The sequence below is a fragment of the Alternaria ventricosa genome, assembly GCF_023758065.1.
Source record: "Alternaria ventricosa strain BMP 2768 chromosome Unknown scaffold_13, whole genome shotgun sequence".
Lineage (NCBI taxonomy): Eukaryota > Fungi > Ascomycota > Dothideomycetes > Pleosporales > Pleosporaceae > Alternaria > Alternaria ventricosa.
The window spans coordinates 552,623-572,002 of NW_026055693.1; the positions used below are offsets into that span (position 1 = coordinate 552,623).

A 19,380-nucleotide genomic window follows, 5' to 3' on the forward strand; every position below is an offset into this window, starting at 1 on the left:
GATAGACAAGACGCCAAGCACTTCAGTATACAGCTACCTTGTTACCTACCTCTCACGACTATCATGATTGCCGTGACTCAACATAACATGATCTTATCTCTCGAAGTACTTGATCAATGTCAAGATACTTCATCCACTACGCAAGCAGACCTCACTCCTTCAATACAAATGTACAAAGACACCGCAGCCTCTACACAACAAACAAGCCGCTCAAAGTGATCTAGACTTCCAAGTGCCATTCCCTCGTGGACTCCAGACTGCACTAGCGGCTGGTGCGCATACCAAACATGAGCATGTGGCGCTGCCTAGATGGGTCACCAGGACCCCTCGTTGCCACTCCCACAAGCCGACCCTATTCATCCAAGTCATGCGCTGTAAGCCTTGCAGTGGTGCCAATTTGAGAACTCGATCGCCCGAATAGATTTTCGATGCAATCCATTTCTCAAGGCAAGGTCTGCGCTTAGTAGCGCCCACGGCCTAAAGCGTGATTTCGGGGCGGCCACCTAGAATTATGGTCGGGTATTCCGCTTCTTGGTGTATACCTTCGAAATCAGCAGAGGCTGCTGTGATGTGGTCACCGTGAGCAGAAAATCGTGTTGCGGTCGAGTATTCTTTGTTGTTTGCTTTGCTTGAGGCTCTGATGGCACAACAATACCGGGGCAACCCGCAGTCGTCTCCGCATGACGTCCTCATGAGCAAAACTGCGGTTGAATGGCTGGTACGCTGGTAGACAGATTACCGGGAAATAGTTCCCTCTATCGTGGCCTGGATCGACATGCGGAGCCCGCCCCGGCGTTAGCGTGCCACCGTCCCGTGGCAGATCCCAGCTGCAATCACGATCCGTCGCTCTTTCGAGACGACTATGATGGTATGTCAGCCACGTTTTTACTGCTTTAGGTTCGACGTTTGACCTAGGTCCAGATGTTACCAGTAGACCTTGAGTGTAGCGGAGGTATTTCGAGATCCAGGCGTGTGGCCGTCGCGTCAACGGCTGAAGCATGACGACACTTTGCTTTGACCATTTGAGTAGCCGTTGGCTGTGGCATCACCAATCGACTACTTTGGTCTTGATGTATACCTGTATTCCCATCGACAAGTAGGTCGGTTGTCCACTTCTTGACATTGCCATCTTTCCTTCTCTTCGCCGTGCTTGAAGTCTTGCTCTTGGTTCTGGATTTTCACATTCTTCTCGTCTCTGGCTCAGGAGCCATAGCGTCGTTATGAATATCAACGTAAGTTGCATCGAATCGGAACATCGTCGTGTAATACAATACTAACAAGTCCGTAACAGGAACCCGTTCAGGGCAAAGCCTTTGCGCTTCCCTTCACGAAGGCAGCAGATCCCAATGCCAACCTCACCGATTCAGAGATGCGTTTGCCATTGTTGAGCCGAGTGCCTGACAATATCCGTAACCACTTCATCGCCATGTGCGGAGAATTTGTCGGAACTGTCCTGTTTCTATACTTTGCTCTGTCCGGTGCACAAGTCGCGAACAGTATACCGTCGTCGGGAGGCCAGACTGTAGCGGAGGCTGGCAGCAATCCCCAGCAGCTGCAGTATATTGCGCTTTGCTTTGGCTTCTCGCTTGCTGTGAACGCTTGGGTCTTCTTCAGGATCAGTGGAGGCTTGTTCAATCCGGCCGTGAGTACCTCCTCTCTCCTGCGCTATTACTCAACCAGTTCGCTGACGACAATGTAGGTCACATTCGGCATGTGCTTGATCGGTGCTCTCCCCTGGGTACGCGGTGCTTTGTTGTTCGTCACTCAGATCCTTGGAGGCATGGCCGCGGCTGGTTTGGTCCAGTGCATGTTCCCGGGTGATCTCAACGTCCGAACAAAACTCGGTGGAGGTACCTCCATTGCGCAAGGTCTTTTCATTGAGATGTTCCTTACTGCCCAGTTGGTCTTCACCATCTTCATGCTGGCAGCTGAGAAGCACAAGGGAACCTTCATCGCGCCCGTGGGTATGTAACGAATAGCCTTTGGTTGGCTTATGTGGTGGATGCTAACGTCTTGAACAGGTATCGGTCTTGCTCTGTTCGTCACAGAGCTGTCCGGAGTGTACTTCACGGGTGGTTCGCTAAACCCCGCACGCTCATTCGGCCCTGCCGTCGTTAACCTCGAGTTTACACACTACCACTGGATTTATTGGCTGGGCCCCATCCTCGGATCCATTATCGCGGCCGGGTTCTACAAATTCATCAAGATTCTCGAATACGAGACTGCCAACCCAGGTCAAGATATGGACCACGCTGCCAAGATCGAGAAGAAGAAGAATTTGCTGCTCGCCGCTGGTATCAACGAGTACGACGCTCATCAGGTGGCTACAGAGCTTACCGAAAAGGCTGCTGTTGCCGATGCCGGGGGTCCAGATGGTGGAGTCGTTGCCAATGGCCAAGGTCAACGTGACCCACAGTATGTTCCTCACGTCGGCATGTACGGGACACAGTTCCGTTCGAACTCTGACGTCAGCAACAAACGCGGTTCTGGTAGCTCAGAGTCAGGCGTCCTACCATCGCCGCAACGTCCGACTGCTGTGACTACAGGTAGCCAGGTTGGGAGGTTCAGCTACCTAGGTAGTCGCGGTGCCGTACCAGGCAACTCTGCCCAGATCAACGCTCTAAGAAGAGAGAGCAGACAGGATAGCCCTGCTATGACGACGAACGACGAGCTTTACGCTCCTTTGCAGCACGGCGCCGACGTGCCTCTTGGAGGTGCGGTCCTTGAGACTGAACCTAGGCAACGAGTCAACAGGACGCCATCGAGCTTTGCATGATGACGAGAGTATGATAATGAGTAAAGTTAAGAAGCACGACTGGATACCCTCTGAGTAACATAGCGCGTTTTGCTGCAGTGATTCTGTTTAGCGTTCCCGTACATAATGAATCGATTCGTGGTTGCCGCGACGTTAAATACTTCATGGTGATGTTTCTTCGGCAAGGCGGCCGATACCTCGTAGCGCTCAAGACTGAATTGCTTTCGATGTCACCGTTATGAATCACGGGTCTAACAAAGCGATTTGTGCTTTGTGGGTACGGATGCCAGAGATCGAAAACAAACTAATGAGACCAGGTCGAGGTTTGGGGCGCGCCTCGATGGACCAGGTGAGTGAGTTCGTGGGAGAGTGACCTTCTTGCTGAAGTCTGGCAAGTTGAAGCGATGGCACTAGTACAGAAGCGACCTAGCTCGGAATAAATCCCACCCCCACCCGTGACTTCCACATCCAGACTCTGAGTCCTCAAGATTCGCCATCTGTAAACCGCAAACACCAAACAATAAAATCTGCCCGCCATGGCGACTATGACAGTGACAGAGACGCAGCATAAGAGGAGGCTGCCAAAGAATGTCAAATTGCCACCCGAGAATGAACGTTACATGCGTGCGTGCGCAGATATCGCCTCAGCGCTCATTCAGGACTATGAATCCCAGGCCGACGGTTCAAAACCTAAGAAGGATCTGAATCTGAACTCGCTACGAGGTCAGATTGCGAAGAAGCACTACCTCAAGAGCCAGCCTCCGCTCACGGCGATTATCGCGGCTGTGCCTGAGCACTACAAGAAATATATCCTCCCGAAGCTCATCGCCAAGCCGATCCGTACGTTGCCCTCAAAGATATTGCATAAGTATTGTAAGACTGATGTGCTTTGTAGGTACATCATCTGGTATTGCAGTAGTGGCGGTCATGTGCAAACCTCACCGATGCCCGCACATTGCCTACACTGGTAATATCTGTGTATACTGTCCAGGAGGTCCAGACTCCGACTTTGAGTACTCAACACAGTCCTACACAGGTTACGAACCAACATCTATGCGCGCTATTCGAGCGCGATATGATCCTTACGAGCAAGCTCGTGGACGAGTCGACCAGATTAAGTCGCTCGGTCACAGTGTCGACAAAGTTGAGTATATCATCATGGGCGGCACATTCATGTCACTACCAGAGTCATATCGGGACGAGTTCATCTCACAACTACACAACGCGCTTTCGGGATATCAAACCAAAGACGTTGACGAGGCGGTTGCCGCCGGTGAGATGAGTAACATAAAGTGCGTTGGTATCACCATCGAAACACGACCAGATTACTGTTTGGATCAACACCTTTCCTCAATGTTGCGGTACGGATGTACGCGTCTCGAGATCGGTGTACAGTCCCTTTACGAAGATGTAGCGCGCGACACAAACCGAGGCCACACTGTCGCCGCCGTAGCGAAAACCTTCTGTCTCTCGAAAGACGCCGGATTCAAGGTTGTGTCACACATGATGCCAGACCTTCCCAACGTCGGAATGGAGCGTGATCTCGACCAGTTTGTAGAATACTTCTCGAACCCAGATTTCCGCACCGATGGACTCAAGATCTACCCTACACTCGTCATCCGCGGCACAGGACTATACGAACTCTGGCGGACTGGCAGATACAAGAACTACACACCAAATGCTCTCATCGATATCGTTGCCCGCATCCTGGCCCTAGTACCGCCATGGACGCGAATCTACCGTGTGCAGCGCGATATTCCCATGCCGCTTGTCACATCCGGTGTTGAGAATGGTAACCTGCGAGAGTTGGCGCTGGCAAGGATGAAGGACTTTGGTACCTCATGTCGCGATGTGCGAACACGTGAGGTCGGTATCAACGAAGTGAAGCATAAGATCCGGCCCGATCAGGTCGAGTTGGTACGTCGGGACTACACGGCTAACGGCGGTTGGGAGACATTCCTCGCATACGAAGACCCGAAACAGGACATCTTGATCGCCCTGCTTCGTCTACGACAGTGTTCGAAAGAACATACTTTCAGGCCAGAGTTGACTGGCCAGCCCTCTTCGCTGGTACGCGAACTGCATGTCTATGGATCTGCCGTCCCTATACATGCAAGAGACCCGAAGAGGTTCCAGCATCAAGGTTATGGAACGCTTTTGATGGAGGAGGCGGAGCGGATAGCTAGGGAAGAGCACGGAAGTAGTAAGATCAGTGTCATCTCTGGTGTTGGTGTGCGGAGTTACTATGGCAAATTGGGTTACTGGCTAGATGGCCCATACATGAGTAAGACGCTCGAGCCGCTGTGGGAGAGGGACTGGTAGATGGAAAAGTCGTGGCTGGCGCGTTCTGGCGTTCGTGCATGGATCGGACCTGATGCTTCAATTGACAGATATGCAGGGCTCATGCACATGTACAGATAGCATATATTACGCTAATCCAATGTCTTGCTACGAAAATGTATGAACCCGCCTGTGCCCGCTGAACGCCGTGTCTCATATTACAATGTACAAGTGCCCCCTTGCCTCCCCTCCACAGGCGCAATGACGCGTGCCTGTCCTAATGCTTCATCGTCGCATTCAAAGATTCTTTAGATGGTTCCGCGTCTCATCTTACCCCTCGGTCGTGTTTCGCATTCTGTTCAGGATTATGACAGGCTTATCGCGCCGCGGCGGCTTTCGCGCATGTGGAGGAAGGCCTGCAGGCCGCAGAAGACAAAGAAGCCCTGGAAAGACGTTAGTAAACTGTGATGTTATCTTCCCCATTTCAACGTACAATGTATATGAAGACGGCACCAAATACCGCGCCGGCAACTGCGCCACCATCCTCGGGGTCTTCATGTCCTCCCATTACGGTGCCGCTGTGTCCCTGCGAGTTGCGCATTAGCATCAGTTCTGCTTTACATTCACTCATACCCAGTCGCGACTGTGGATTCGAAGATGTTCGTCCTTGTCGGAACCATGGGCGCGAGGCAGACATACTTTGAACAGAGCTCCGATCGTGGAGAGAATGACGATGGCAAAGAGAGACACGACGATGCTGGCACTCCGTTAGCTTCCTTGCTACTCCTTCTCTCCTGGAATGTATCGCGCATACCATGTCCATGCATTCATCGCGGAAACAACGGGCTTCACCATGATGGGCGACTGGGAGCTTCGGTATCGCGCGGCGGCGGGTAACTTATCGGCGGCGGTGGCGGCGCTTCGATCGTGGTATCGCCAGGTGGTTCGTTACCTGTACCGGTGATGTAGAGGATTTCGTAGGAGGAGATGGGGTTGAGAGGTGGTCGACGTCGATGGTGCGGCGCTGGATGAGGTGCCTGAGCCTGGAATCGTCATGTCTTGCGACGCCTGCCGATGCGCGTGGGTCCGTGCACCGCATCTGATGCAAGTGAACCGGGAACTTCCCGAACATCGACATTCATTCCATTCCCCACCGACGCCGCGAAACCTTGATAGAACGGCTCGCCTTCACAATTCGCGCTACCTTTGAAGCTGAATACAGACATCATGTCTTACTAGGCTGGACAACAAAACTTATTGTACCGTCATCACAACAACGGAAGACGGCAATGGACTAGAAACCTGGCTTCACCACACTGAACGACGCCCATCAGCTCTTGGACCCCATCCACGCCGGCATACACAAGCTCCTCATCTATTGTCCTCAGAGCCCAAGATGGACAGTATCGTTGATGCCTTCCGCTTTCTCGATCTTCCCAAAGACATCCGGTTATTAGTATACGATTACTTGCAGCCCGAGAGTCACTTGGTATCGATCTTTGGAGACCACCGTTGCCTCTGGTATACCAAATTAAGGCCTTCCACAGCACTATTATTAGTCAACCGCCTTCTGTGCGACGAGATCAGAGCCTACTTCGGCAAAGGCTACCCTGGGCAGCCTATCACACTCGTTGCCCCGGAAGGTCATTGCACGTTTGCACTGCACTTTCTAGCCGCTCTCTCTTCGGGACATCACTTGGATATGATGTCCAAAGAGAAACATGGCGATGCCGGCATGCCTATCGAACTCTCCAAGTTTACGCAGATGGTACCGATCCGTCAACTGAAGATGAGGATCCAGCAAATCGAACAAATGCGTAGCAAAAGTTCGACGTCTCCACTTAGTGAATGCGACGACACAACGCTTCAGGAGGTCTATCGTCTCTGTGTGCTCAGAATGCGCAAAGAGACATACTTCCAGTTAAGAGTTTTGTTCCGAGACGGGAAAGTTGAAGCCGACATGGATTTGCGCTCTTCACTTTTGCATAAAGACAAAGGCATTGGTCCGTGTGATCTGATTGTGCTCTTTACGACTACACCGCCACCCGATGTTATTCCGTCACCGGCTCAGATAAGGAAAGTTTATCAAGAAACTGCTGTTGATGCGAAGAAGATGAAGTTGCAATTGGAGGCCATGACAGAGCAAGAACTTGACGTTTGGCGAACCGGCCGTTTCTACAACTACCATGACTACGACGGCACCTACGACTTGGACGAATACAACGCTTACCACGGTTACCACGACTAGCACTGAGAGCTTTGGACACAGTCTTCGTGATGATATGGGTTATCTTGTCCCGTTTTGACCACGGCTGGATCTTGGCTTTATGACCTGATGCAAGTCTGAGTAAGAGGAGGTATAGCTGCATTCGCACGCGCTAGGTCTCCAGTCTGAAAACTGTGGAACCTGGGAACTCTGAATGCCTTTGTAGCGATCGCATAGATTGCTGAGTTATGGATTTGTAGTGTTAACCAATCTTTTGATACTGGTCACATCCAACGCTGGGCTTGATGAACAACTCTTCCCATCCCCACTACGTGAATATCCCATAAATTCTGCGAACGGTCTCGGCGTGCAGCCATGATAGCAGTTCCTTTTCTTCAGCGCCCTGTTTGGCTGCCATCCTAGTGATCAGATACAAGCAACCTTGTGAGTTTCCCGCCATGCGTCGAGGTTCTGCTCTGTTGCCACTCGCCAATTAGCAACGCGGATCTGGGGTTTGGTCCGTGTGTCCTGCAATTGATCCCGAACACCATTGTTCCCACTGACGATGGATGGTAGTACATAATCGCAACCTTGAGTCATTACCGCAGCCCTGATTGTGTTGGTCGGGCTCTTCCGAGTTGGGATATCATGGTCCGCATGTAGGCGAGTTCTTTAGGTGTGGCCAGTTCCGTGGGCACACAATCGCCAGCCGGAGACAGTTCTATTTGTGAAAGAGAATCTTGCGTAGCGTGACTGTCGGGGACTAGGACAAAATTGCATCGTGTGTTTCCTTGCTTGGATACAGCCTTGTTCATGGGCTCTGCTCGATCACTACCAGAACTCATAAGTGCAAGGTTGTTTGCCCCTATCAAGAACCGGTATTCTACGTGAGCATTGTGCCGTAGCTTCCTCACAGCGAATTCGAAGTAACTCCGAGTGAGTAACATCCCCCGTTTCCGCTCACGACCGAAGAAGTATTTTCTTGTACGAGAGTAGAAAAAGAATTGATGGAGCAATCTGATGGGGCTTTTTAAAACCGAGTCGGACACATCTGCGTGCTCGAATGCAGCTGCATTAATGCGCTCTTGTAATATATGTTGTTGATCAGAGTCGTAAGCCATGGATAGTGTGCGAGAAATATCTCCCACATGGTTGAATGATTTGATAACGTAGATTACAAGCGGCCCACCAAGACGCTGTTGGCGCGTCGCCACTCGTGCTTCGTCCCTGAGCTGGCGTGACGCTTGGGCGACTGCCGGATCTATTGTGACCACCTCATAGGCAATCCCCATTTCCGGGAAAGATAAAGGCTTGATGCGCCGATTGAGTAGATGTTCATAGATCAGGAATCGGATGTCTTTGGGAAGATCCATGAAGCGAAGGAACGTTGCGAGAGGTGTAGCGTCGGGGTCATGTTCTTTGGCGACACCAGATGGCTCGCGCGCGATCCGGGCATGCGTGGAGAGATCTTCTGAAGTGAACATGGCGTTATTGATTAATCGAAAACCTCTATTGAAGGTATAGCAGATCTTCTTGCTTTAGGCGTCTTCGGACTTGCAGCGGGACGTCCAGCGCTAGTCTGTAAACGGATGAGATGGCAGCCTGGAATCGATCACGTGCTACCGTCTCCAGCACGCGACGCGTCTTCCCCACCCACATCGCACCTGGGCACCTGCATGACAAGCTTGCAGTGATTGTTGTACATTTCCGAGACAGGGTTGTACAGCAGACGCCGTTTGCGCACTTGTCTCTACGAAGCCCTGCAATCCTTGCTTTTATGCGACCTTGTCCCTGAATTTGCCACCTGAGGCGTGAACGCGCGACGGGCTATCGGCGCAAAAGGGCCAGGGGTATCTACCCTTCGACAGTTAGTGCTTCTTGTCATCTCACCCCTCCGTCGAAGTTACAGTCTCTCGTTCAATCCGTTCATCAGTGTTCGCTGCGCGTTCCTCGATCTCTGTCGCATTTTCACTTGCTTTTCCTTTCACCAATCCATCATAATGGCGCCCCGGCGATCAACCCGCAAGTCGACTGGTGTCGCGAATGACGTCGCCACCGCACCTTCCCCAGCGCCGACAACTGGTATGTACAGGCTGACTTTGGCCTTCACTTTGGCTTAACAAGTGAATGCTGTGCATCATTCTTGCGCTAATGCGATTACAGCCCTGGAAAACTCCTCCCTGGCTGATAGTCGCCACAAACAGACGCGCCCTCGTACCTCTCGAGCTTTCATCCCCGACTCTTCCGACCACGAGAGCGAAACCATCGAGCCCGAGGTGCCTCAATCATCCGCCAGCGCCCGCCGCGTGTTGAAAGAAGTTAGAGTCCCCGCCATGAAGTCCAAGAAGGCGCCCGCCACTCGCGGACGGCTAGCAGGGCTCAACGCGCAACAAGCGGGACAAGAGAGTTCAACCGCCTCACCTTCCCTGGAGAACTCGGATTACGAAACACAAGGAACCAGCATCTCGACCACGCCAGCTGCGTCAGTCAGTCGTGGCAAGAAGACCGCCCGTAGTCGGCTGAACAACGCTACGACGCCTTCGCAGAGCACCTCATCCAAACGATCTCGCACCGCCGTGTCAGACTCCGAATCAGACTCCGAAAACTGGACGCTCGACATGGACGCTGAGATCGCTGCACAAATGCAGTTGGAGGACGACGAGGATGCGCCACACAGCAAGCGCCAGAAGATCAAGGACGAGGACGATGAGGACATGCTATCCGAGGATGAGCCCATCGCGCCTTCGCGTCGCAAGAAGGCGCCCTCATACATCGGCAAGGGCAAGGGCAAAGCCAAGGTCGAGGAGGTCTTCAGCGATGACGACGCAGATTCAATGACAGCTGTTCTGTCGTCAGCACCATCTTATAAAGGCAAGGGCAAAGGCAAGGCCAAGGCTCAGTCTTCAGCAAAGCGTGGTCGTCCTGCACGCTCTAGTGCGAAGAAGGCAACGTTCAAGGAAGAGGACTTCCTCGATGACGAGGAGTCTGACGGCGGCGAGTTTCGTCCTGATGATGTGGATGACGCCGAGTCTTTGCTTAACGATGTCGAGACACCAATGGCTAGCGACAGCGATGAAGAGCCTTTAATGACGACAAGTGACCGTCTGAAGAAGATTGCTGCGGCGCGCCAGCCGAAAGCATCTGGAGGCCGGAAGAAGAAGCTCACCCGCGGCGACAAAGACGAAGCGACTGATCGTCGGGCGAGGTATGCGCACATCGCGGACAAGTGGGAGCGGAAGCGGGCCATGAACCGTGAACGAGCAGAGCAACAGCATCCAAAGCTGAAGACTATGTGGAAGACTCTGGAGGACATCCCCGTCCTGGAGGTTCAGCAGGCAGAGCAACCAGAGTCTATTACCCGACGATTGAAGCCATTTCAACTTGAGGGTCTTAGCTGGATGATTCGGCAGGAGAAGACTCACTACAAGGGTGGGCTGCTCGGAGATGAGATGGGTATGGGCAAGACTATCCAGGCTGTCTCCCTGATCATGTCCGATTACCCTGCAAAACAGCCGACGCTCGTATGTGTCCCGCCAGTCGCTCTGATGCAGTGGTCCAACGAAATCCGCGAGTACACAAACAACAAGCTCAAGGTTCTGGTATACCACGGCACGAACGCCAAGTGCAAGAAAATGTCGATCAAGGAGCTCAAGTCCTACGACGTAATCATGGTTTCGTACAACTCTCTGGAATCGCTGCATCGCAAGGAAACCAAAGGATGGTCCCGCGGTGAGGATATCGTCAAGGAGGCGTCACCACTCCACGCCATCCACTACCACCGCCTTATCCTGGACGAAGCGCATAGTATCAAGTCTCGCAACACCGGTGTAGCTAAGGCTTGCTTTGCGCTGACTGGTGACTACAAGTGGTGCTTGTCTGGCACGCCAGTCCAGAATCGCATCGGAGAGTTCTTCTCACTCCTTCGCTTCCTGGAAGTTCGTCCATTTGCGGACTACTTCTGCCGTTCATGCAAGTGCGAGAAGCTGCATTGGGCCACCGACGATGACCACATGTGTGTTGCCTGCAACCACGGTGCTTCTGAGCACATCTCAGTGTTTAACCAGGAGCTGCTCAACCCAATCACTGGCGATGACCATAAGCTCCGCGAGGAGGCCCTGACAAAGCTTCACTTGATCACTGCTCGCATCATGTTACGACGCATGAAGCGCGATCATACCAATTCCATGGAGTTGCCGATGAAGGACATCATCATCCATCAAGAGTTCTTCAGTGAGGTGGAGCGCGACTTCTCAACTTCGATCATGTCGAACTCCGCCCGCAAGTTCGATACGTATGTTGCGCAGGGTGTCATGCTCAACAACTACGCCAACATCTTTGGTCTTATCATGCAGATGCGACAGGTCGCCAATCATCCCGATCTGTTGCTAAAGAAGAATGCGGCCGAAGGTGCTGGTAACGTGTACGTGTGCAATATCTGCGATGAGCCCGCTGAGGACGCAGTACGTTCTCACTGCCGTCACGAGTTCTGTCGCGCTTGCATCAAGGACTTCATGGAGACCTGTGAAGCCTCTGGCACGGACGCAGACTGTCCTCGCTGCCACATCGCCCTGTCTATCGACTTCGAACAGCCAGAGCTTGAGCAAGACGAGGACTCCGTCAAGAAGACGTCGATCATCAACCGCATCAAGATGGAGAACTGGACTTCTTCCACCAAGATTGAGATGTTGGTATACGACCTCTACAAGCTTCGGAGCAAGAAGCAGACACTCAAGTCCATCGTCTTCAGTCAGTTCACGTCGATGTTGCAGCTCATTGAGTGGCGTCTACGTCGTGCCGGTTTCAATACCGTCATGTTAGATGGCAGCATGACTCCTGCCCAGCGCCAAAAGAGCATCGATCACTTCATGACCAATCCGGATGTCGAGGTCTTCCTCGTCTCCCTCAAGGCCGGTGGCGTCGCTCTCAACCTTACTGAAGCATCCAGGGTATTCATCGTCGACCCGTAAGTATTAATCTTTGCCATATCTTTCCACAGAACGCTAATAAAACGCAGGTGGTGGAACCCAGCAGCTGAGTGGCAGTCTGCCGACCGATGCCATCGTATCGGTCAACGTCGTCCTTGTGTGATCACTCGCCTTTGTATCGAGGATAGTGTAGAGTCGCGTATGGTTGCGTTACAAGAGAAGAAGGCCGCTATGATTGCTGGTACCGTGAACAACGACAAAGTTGCCATGGACCGCCTCAGCCCTGAGGATTTGCAGTTCCTGTTCCGTGGTACCTAGTCGCAGGAGCAGTTTCACGTCTTCACAGGAGTATAGATGACAGGGGTTTCGGGTTGTCGCATTATCCATGAGGCGTTGTCGGTCAGCGATGCATGGGATCGATCGATCTACGGTAGACACTTTTTTTGTTTTACCACAGGCGTTACAGACATGGAGCGCAGTTCAACGATCGGAACGATGCAAAGCGCCTCGATACCTTTCGATACCTTTTCAAGTAGAGTTATACCCGTTTACATCACAGTATACTACGCTGTCTAATGAATGCATTTTCCTACTTGTGAATTTCACAGCTTCTGATTTACAGCCTTCTCCTAGTCGTGTGTGCTGTCCTTACGCTCAGGTGAGATCCATGTAAGCTGCCGTCTAGCGTAGTAATGGCAGGGATGCCACAGCTCGACCACCTGCCATGGAGGCTTGCAGGTACGGTAAGGAGTACAATCCCATACACCGTGATAGCTTGCGCAGCTCGATGGATACGGCAGGTGTGTAAAGTATTGCAACCCATTACCTTTTATTGTCAATATTGGGTAGAAGGCTGCGGGTAAGGTTTACCCTTTGACTGTGATCCCATCGCTCCAGCGATCATTTAGCTACCTACAGTAAACTACCTTCATTCAAAAAACATCTCAGTACCCTATTTTCATACACAGAATCGCATCCGCGGAACCGAGGAGATGTTCACAAAGCCATGTTGCAGCTGTATTTGTGGTACGTAATTTTACGTAAAGCCCAACTTGCTGCGCGTGGACCTTTACTCAGATCGTCGCGCATGTGCAAGGTCAACGTCAGAGTAAATGAGCATATTTGCGCATTCGAATGGTGCAGGAGCGGACAAAGTACCGTTGTTTGACAGCTGGATCCGGGAATAAATTGCGCGATGAGGGACTTTGGTTGCAAGTTCGTGCTTTTGACGGTCCGCTCCCGGGGCCATTGAACTTTAATCTCTCTGAGCTATTGATCTGCTTTCTGTTTTACTTATCCATTCGCATGGAAAGACTTTGTTTGTTTCGTGTTTACATTGGTCAGTATGAGTGTGTTCTCTGCAGCCAGGGAATGGGACCTTGATATCGATCGATATCTCAATCGCATCATTCCTCCTTCACCGCTGCACAAGCTTCCGACGCCGGTATCGAGGTTCCTTGGGTATAGAAGGGAGACGCGTCAAGATGTTGGGAACATACTTGGAGCGTTCTGGTCGTTGTTGGGCGCGTTCTGCGGTCTGGCGGTCGTAGCGGCAGTCTTCAATAATATGGACAGCATACAATGGCATCAGCCGCCAGCGTTGATCGCTTCATTCGTATGTTACTTGTGGCTGGTGTGAACGTGGTCTGTTTTGCTGACCGGTGATCCAGGGCGCCTCTGCGATTCTTGAGTACAACTCTATACGCTCGCCACTCGGTCAACCGCGCAATGCCCTACTCGGCCATGGAATCTCTGCACTCATCGGCGTCGGCATATCGAAGTTGTTCCAATATCACTCGGAATACGATTCGATACGATGGATCGCAGGCGCTATAGCATGCGGTTGCGCGTCTGCCGTCATGCTCTTGACCAATACTGTGCATCCACCGGGCGGCGCATCCGCGGTGCTTGCAGCAACAGACCCTGTCATCACAGCCATGGGCTGGTACTTCGTCGGCCTCGTTCTGTGGGGCACTACTCTCATGATTGCAGTTGGGCTGGTCATCAACAACATCCAGAGGCAGTTCCCAATATACTGGTGGACCCCTTTGGATCTGCAGAAAGTGAAGATTGGAGATGAAGAGGTGGTGCCAGATGCGACGGGCGGTTTAGAACGAAAGAAGAGTGCAGATGAGCAACACTATGACTGCGAGAGGCACAGGATTGAGATCAACGGCGCCAGGATCACGTTGCCAGACGACTTGAACTTGAATGCGGAAGAGACGAGAGTACTGGAAAAGTTACGAAGAAAATTACGAGAGAGGGTCGACCAGGAGACAAAAACTGTAGATTCAGAAAAGGAAGAAGCGGATAGCGAAAGAAGCAGTGCTGAGTTCACTATGGTGCCGAGCAACAGCGGGAGCAGTCACGGTATATAGACGGCGCTTATCGCTGTTGAGGCTGGTGAAGATAAGAACTATGACGATCATCGCTCTCTCGTGGGGTATCCACAATGCTCAACAACCACACAGGTGATGCGTAATACTAACGATACTCTTCATCCTTTCGTAACTTCGAACGAAAATGGGATCTGAGCAGCACATCTTCATCGCATACCTGAATATACATAGAAAGATGCGCATGGCGTACTTTTCCGATGAGGGGCACATGGCGGGTCTTGTGAAGACATAGAAAGCATATTCGTACAGACTACATGCCCGAACAGTCTTTGCTTCGCCCAGATCTGGACCCAGCTGCCTGTCTGGTGACTTAGTATCCTAACGAAAGATGCATGTAGCGGTGTCAGCCTCGAGCGTTGAGCGCCTTACTTGCCCTATGATGATGGTGGGGAGCGTTCATTGGCCGTGCGCAGCCTTCGCCACAAGTAAGAAAATTGATTCACAGGGTCGCATTGTTTGACCAGCCCTGGCCGTTTCTTATCCTCAAATCCTCTCTTTCTACATCACTTCCAGCGCTTCATCACTCCACTCGTTTTCACATCCGAGTGTCGCGCTTTGAACAGGACGCGAAACTAAAACCTTTGGGTATCGACACCTATCGATAAGAGACTTAGCGGGGCACAGATTGACGTTGATCCCAACCCTACGAAATTTCCTCCTCCCTCCACCACCCCAGAGTCTTCACCCAGAAACCACTAAGACACCATGGTCTCCGCCTCAAAAGCTGCCCGCCAGGCGAAGCGCGCCGCCGACGGCGATGCGAAGCCCAAGAAGACGGCCACCTCCAAGCTGTCTTCCAAGGCCAACTCCAAGAATGCCTCCAAGGCCAACTCTGAGAACGGCGACGAGGCCGAGGACCTCGAGCTGAACGAGGAGGTCAAGAAGCTGACCATGCAGGAGGACAAGCACGGTCTGTCCGACCGCGTCACCACCGGTGTGCTCGCCTCGCTCGAGCAGTCGCGCGATGTCAAGATCATCTCTGCATCGCTCGTGTTCCACGGAAAGGTCCTCTTCAACGACTCCACCCTCGAGATCAACTACGGACGCCGATACGGCCTGTTGGGTGAGAACGGTTGCGGAAAGACAACCCTGCTCAAGGCCATCGACAAGCGCGAGTTCCCCTTCCCAGAGCACATCGACATTTACCTGCTGAACCAGGGTGCCCCCAAGACTGAGCTGGGTGCCCTGGAGTGGGTTGTGCGCGAGGCTGAGAACGAGCTGGCTCGTCTCGAGAAGCTGGCTGAAGACATCCTTGAGAAGGATGGCCCCGAGAGCCCTCTCCTTGACGATATCTACGAGGTATGTACACGCCAGATCGAAGTACGGCACGCCACTAACACTATACCAGCGTCAAGAAGACATGGACCCGTCCACCTTCCACACCCGCGCATCCCTCATTCTTACCGGTCTCGGTTTCAACAAGGTTACCATCAACAAGAAGACAAAGGACATGTCCGGTGGATGGCGTATGCGTGTTGCGCTCGCCAAGGCGCTGTTCGTCAAGCCCGCCCTGCTGCTGCTCGACGACCCCACTGCCCATTTGGACTTGGAGGCCTGTGTGTGGCTCGAGGAGTACATGAAGAAGTGGGAGCGCACCCTGGTTCTCGTGTCCCACTCCATGGACTTCTTGAACGGTGTCTGCACAAACATGATCGACATGCGTCAGAAGAAGCTCCTCTACTACGGAGGTAACTACGACACATACCACAAGACACGTACCGAGCAGGAGGTCAACCAGACCAAGGCCTACGAGAAGCAGCAAGACGAGATCAAGCACATCAAGAAGTTCATTGCTTCCGCTGGTACTTACGCCAACTTGGTCAGGCAAGCCAAGTCTCGCCAGAAGATTCTGGACAAGATGGAGGCCGATGGTCTGATCGAGCCCGTTGCCGTTGACCGTGTCTTCACTTTCCGTTTTGCCGACGTCGAGAAGCTGCCCCCACCTGTGCTGTCGCTTGACGACGTTACCTTCTCTTACTCTGGAGATGCAAAGGACAACCTGTACGAGAACCTGGACTTCGGTGTTGACATGGACTCTCGAACAGCTCTTGTCGGACCCAACGGTGTTGGAAAGTCCACCCTTCTCAACATCTTCACCGGAAAGCTCAGCCCCACATCCGGTGTTGTGTCGCGCCACACTCACTTGAAGCTCGGTGTGTACAGCCAGCACTCTGCTGAACAGCTTGACCTCACCAAGTCTGCCCTTGACTTCGTCCGTGACAAGTTCCACCACATCAGCCAAGATCTCCAATACTGGCGCCAACAGCTCGGTCGCTACGGTATGACTGGTGAGGCACAGACATCGAAGATGGCCACTCTGTCCGATGGTCAGAAGTCCCGTATCGTCTTCGCTCTGCTCGCTATTGAGGGACCCAACATGTTGTTGCTTGACGAGCCTACCAACGGTCTGGATATCCCTACTATTGACAGTTTGGCGGATGCCATCAACGCCTTCAGCGGTGGTGTCGTTGTTGTTTCCCACGACTTCCGGTACGTTTAATCTTACTCTCCTACTTGATCAGCTTGCTAACGATGAACAGATTGCTTGACAAGATCGCGAAGGACATTATGGTGTGCGAGCACAAGACCGTCCGTAGGTGGGACGGAACCATTGGCGAGTACAAGGACCATCTCCGCAAGAAGATGGCGTCGACTGGTGCTCTCTAAGCGGATTTTGGGGGTAGTTTCGCAAGTTGCATGCGTCCTTCGAGCTGTGGAACGCAGGTACAACAAAAGTAATGGCCTTAGAGCAGGTTTCAGGATACCTCTGCAGTAGGCCGGCAGCTCATCGCTTCCTGCGTCAGTGTCGTTCTGCATGGGTAGAGGCATCTGGATTATGCGTTATGATGCATTGGGTCTTAGAGGAGTTTTAGAGTTGCCTTACGATCAGAATGATATCACATAGAAGCATGTATTGTTTCCCTCATTCTGGGTGCTGCTTGCGTTGCTAAGGATCGTGCGTGTGATTGTGATGATGTATCTCTGCCTGTATGAACATGATTCTTCCGATGGACAAAGGACGTTTGGCATGCGTATAATCGAGAAGAAGGATGTGCAGACAGCTGTTTTGAGGCTACGTAAAACGGACATGTGGCTATCGGTAGGTACATGTTCGGCACGTGCCTATTTGTGAGCTATGAGCTGTGACGAGCGAGCACCCCCGCAAGCTTCCACCGCGATAGTGGAGCTTAAGCATCTACACCAAGCCTCCCATCTTTCCACTCTCATACCATTACTCTTCGAGACCTTCGCTCCCGCTGTATTTATCTGAAACCGCGACAACCCGGAATACAGCGACTCTTACACGAAGCTTTTCCTTCCTTCCACTCGCTCTCTGCCCGCCATGGCGGAGCTCACAAGTACAAAGCTCAATGCGGAGTCGCATCTCCTCCTCGTAAAGCGTTCCCAGCTACCCAGACATTCCGTACTATCTACTAACACGATCACAGGACCAACCACTCTTGCGGATGCCCTACGAGCTCTCGCGGCGCAACTTCAAAAACGCCCAGCGCGTCATCGAACACTCGTCCAGCGCACTCACCACGTCTCTGACCGCCGCCACCAAAGCCGCCTCCAAGAACGCCTCCCCAGAAGCCACACTCGAATCTATCGATACCATGATAAGCAAGATGCACAACCTCAAGCGCAAACTAGAAAACCTCCACGAAGAAGAAGCGCGCATCCACCGCTCCACAAAAGCGCGCCTACAACACCTGCAAGACCTGTACGAAATGCAAAGCCTTGTCGACGTCAAATACGATGAATGGTCACGCACGCGGTTGAGCCGGTTACTCGTGGATTACCTGTTAAGAGAGGGGTATGCAGAGAGCGCGGCGTGTCTGGCGAAGAGCAAAGGCATCACCGAGCTCGTGGATGTGGATGCATTCGTTGCGTGTCACAAAATTGAGACGAGTTTACGGGAAGGCATGAGTACAACATTGGCGCTTGAGTGGTGCAAGGAACATGGCAAAGAACTCAAGAAGGGGGGTAGCCTGCTCGAATTCGAGCTCAGGCTGCAGCAGTACATCGAGTTGGTGAGACAGGGACACGAGGCCGGGTTGAGCGGTATGGATGGGTTGGAGACACAAGATGATGGTATGCATGGAGTCAGCATAGGGGGCGGAGGTGGAGAAACGAAGTTGATGGAGGCGAGGGCACATGCTAAGAAGTATTTGAGCACGAGTGGGGATTTCGACTTGATGAGGAGGGCGGCGGGCATGTTGGCGTACAGGCCGTGGGATGAGGTGGAGCCTTATGCTGTGAGTGTCCCCAGATCGCTGATGTTTTATATCTCTAACATTCCTTCTAGTCTTTCTACTCTGCGTCTAGGTGGTCGCATCTAGCCGATTGCTTCGTCGCGACTCATCACACCCTCTACGCCCTGCCCCCGCGGCCGCTCCTCCATGTCGCCTTGAGCGCCGGTCTCTCCGCGCTCAAGACACCCGCCTGCCATTCCGCCTACACACCCTCCTCCACAAACGCCGCTTCCTCTACCACAACTGTATGCCCAATCTGCAGTACCGAGCTCAACGAGCTGGCGCGCAACGTTCCCTACGCCCTCCACACTAAGAGTATCGTTGAAGACAGTCCCGTAGTACTGCCCAACCATCGCATATACGGCTCCGAGAGACTGCGCGTCTTCAACGAGAAGGTTGGCACGGAAGAGGGGTTCGTGAGGGATCCGGCGGAAGGACTGAGCGGCAAGCAGTGGCCTGAGAGCGAGGTCCGGAAGGTTTATGTTATGTGATGTTTTTGTCTGTCTTTCTTTCATCGAGCGGCATTTGTATGATAGTCCGGTATAGCGTGGCGTCTTGG

The 19,380-nt window shown here is 52.6% G+C and overlaps 7 protein-coding genes across 7 annotated transcripts; 6 read left to right on the forward strand and 1 right to left on the reverse strand.

The window, feature by feature from the left end:
* Positions 1-1,220: 1,220 nt before the first annotated feature.
* J4E93_007410 (uncharacterized protein) lies at positions 1,221-2,776 on the forward strand (the record flags this gene model as incomplete). The annotated part of the gene is made up of 4 exons (XM_049345318.1): positions 1,221-1,232; positions 1,292-1,642; positions 1,700-1,964; positions 2,022-2,776. The coding sequence occupies 4 exons, from the start codon at positions 1,221-1,223 to the stop codon at positions 2,774-2,776; spliced, it is 1,383 nt and encodes a 460-aa protein (XP_049197548.1).
* Positions 2,777-3,291: 515 nt separating this feature from the next.
* Positions 3,292-5,077, forward strand: ELP3 (Elongator subunit; the record flags this gene model as incomplete). Its single annotated transcript, XM_049345319.1, has 2 exons — positions 3,292-3,595; positions 3,651-5,077. 2 exons carry the CDS (start codon positions 3,292-3,294, stop codon positions 5,075-5,077), a joined length of 1,731 nt encoding a protein of 576 aa, XP_049197549.1.
* A 323-nt stretch (positions 5,078-5,400) lies between these two features.
* Positions 5,401-5,890, reverse strand: J4E93_007412 (uncharacterized protein; the record flags this gene model as incomplete). The annotated part of the gene is made up of 4 exons (XM_049345320.1): positions 5,401-5,478; positions 5,529-5,621; positions 5,735-5,792; positions 5,850-5,890. 4 exons carry the CDS (start codon positions 5,888-5,890, stop codon positions 5,401-5,403), a joined length of 270 nt encoding a protein of 89 aa, XP_049197550.1.
* A 3,351-nt stretch (positions 5,891-9,241) lies between these two features.
* Positions 9,242-12,484, forward strand: J4E93_007413 (uncharacterized protein; the record flags this gene model as incomplete). The annotated part of the gene is made up of 3 exons (XM_049345321.1): positions 9,242-9,323; positions 9,405-12,204; positions 12,256-12,484. 3 exons carry the CDS (start codon positions 9,242-9,244, stop codon positions 12,482-12,484), a joined length of 3,111 nt encoding a protein of 1,036 aa, XP_049197551.1.
* A 1,249-nt stretch (positions 12,485-13,733) lies between these two features.
* J4E93_007414 (uncharacterized protein) lies at positions 13,734-14,544 on the forward strand (the record flags this gene model as incomplete). Its single annotated transcript, XM_049345322.1, has 2 exons — positions 13,734-13,781; positions 13,837-14,544. The coding sequence occupies 2 exons, from the start codon at positions 13,734-13,736 to the stop codon at positions 14,542-14,544; spliced, it is 756 nt and encodes a 251-aa protein (XP_049197552.1).
* A 726-nt stretch (positions 14,545-15,270) lies between these two features.
* On the forward strand, positions 15,271-17,232 carry ARB1 (ABC transporter ATP-binding protein arb1; the record flags this gene model as incomplete). The annotated part of the gene is made up of 3 exons (XM_049345323.1): positions 15,271-15,864; positions 15,914-17,055; positions 17,106-17,232. 3 exons carry the CDS (start codon positions 15,271-15,273, stop codon positions 17,230-17,232), a joined length of 1,863 nt encoding a protein of 620 aa, XP_049197553.1.
* Positions 17,233-17,908: 676 nt separating this feature from the next.
* Positions 17,909-19,312, forward strand: FYV10 (GID complex subunit containing RING finger motif; the record flags this gene model as incomplete). The annotated part of the gene is made up of 3 exons (XM_049345324.1): positions 17,909-17,959; positions 18,015-18,824; positions 18,875-19,312. The coding sequence occupies 3 exons, from the start codon at positions 17,909-17,911 to the stop codon at positions 19,310-19,312; spliced, it is 1,299 nt and encodes a 432-aa protein (XP_049197554.1).
* Between the last annotated feature and the right edge of the window lie 68 nt (positions 19,313-19,380).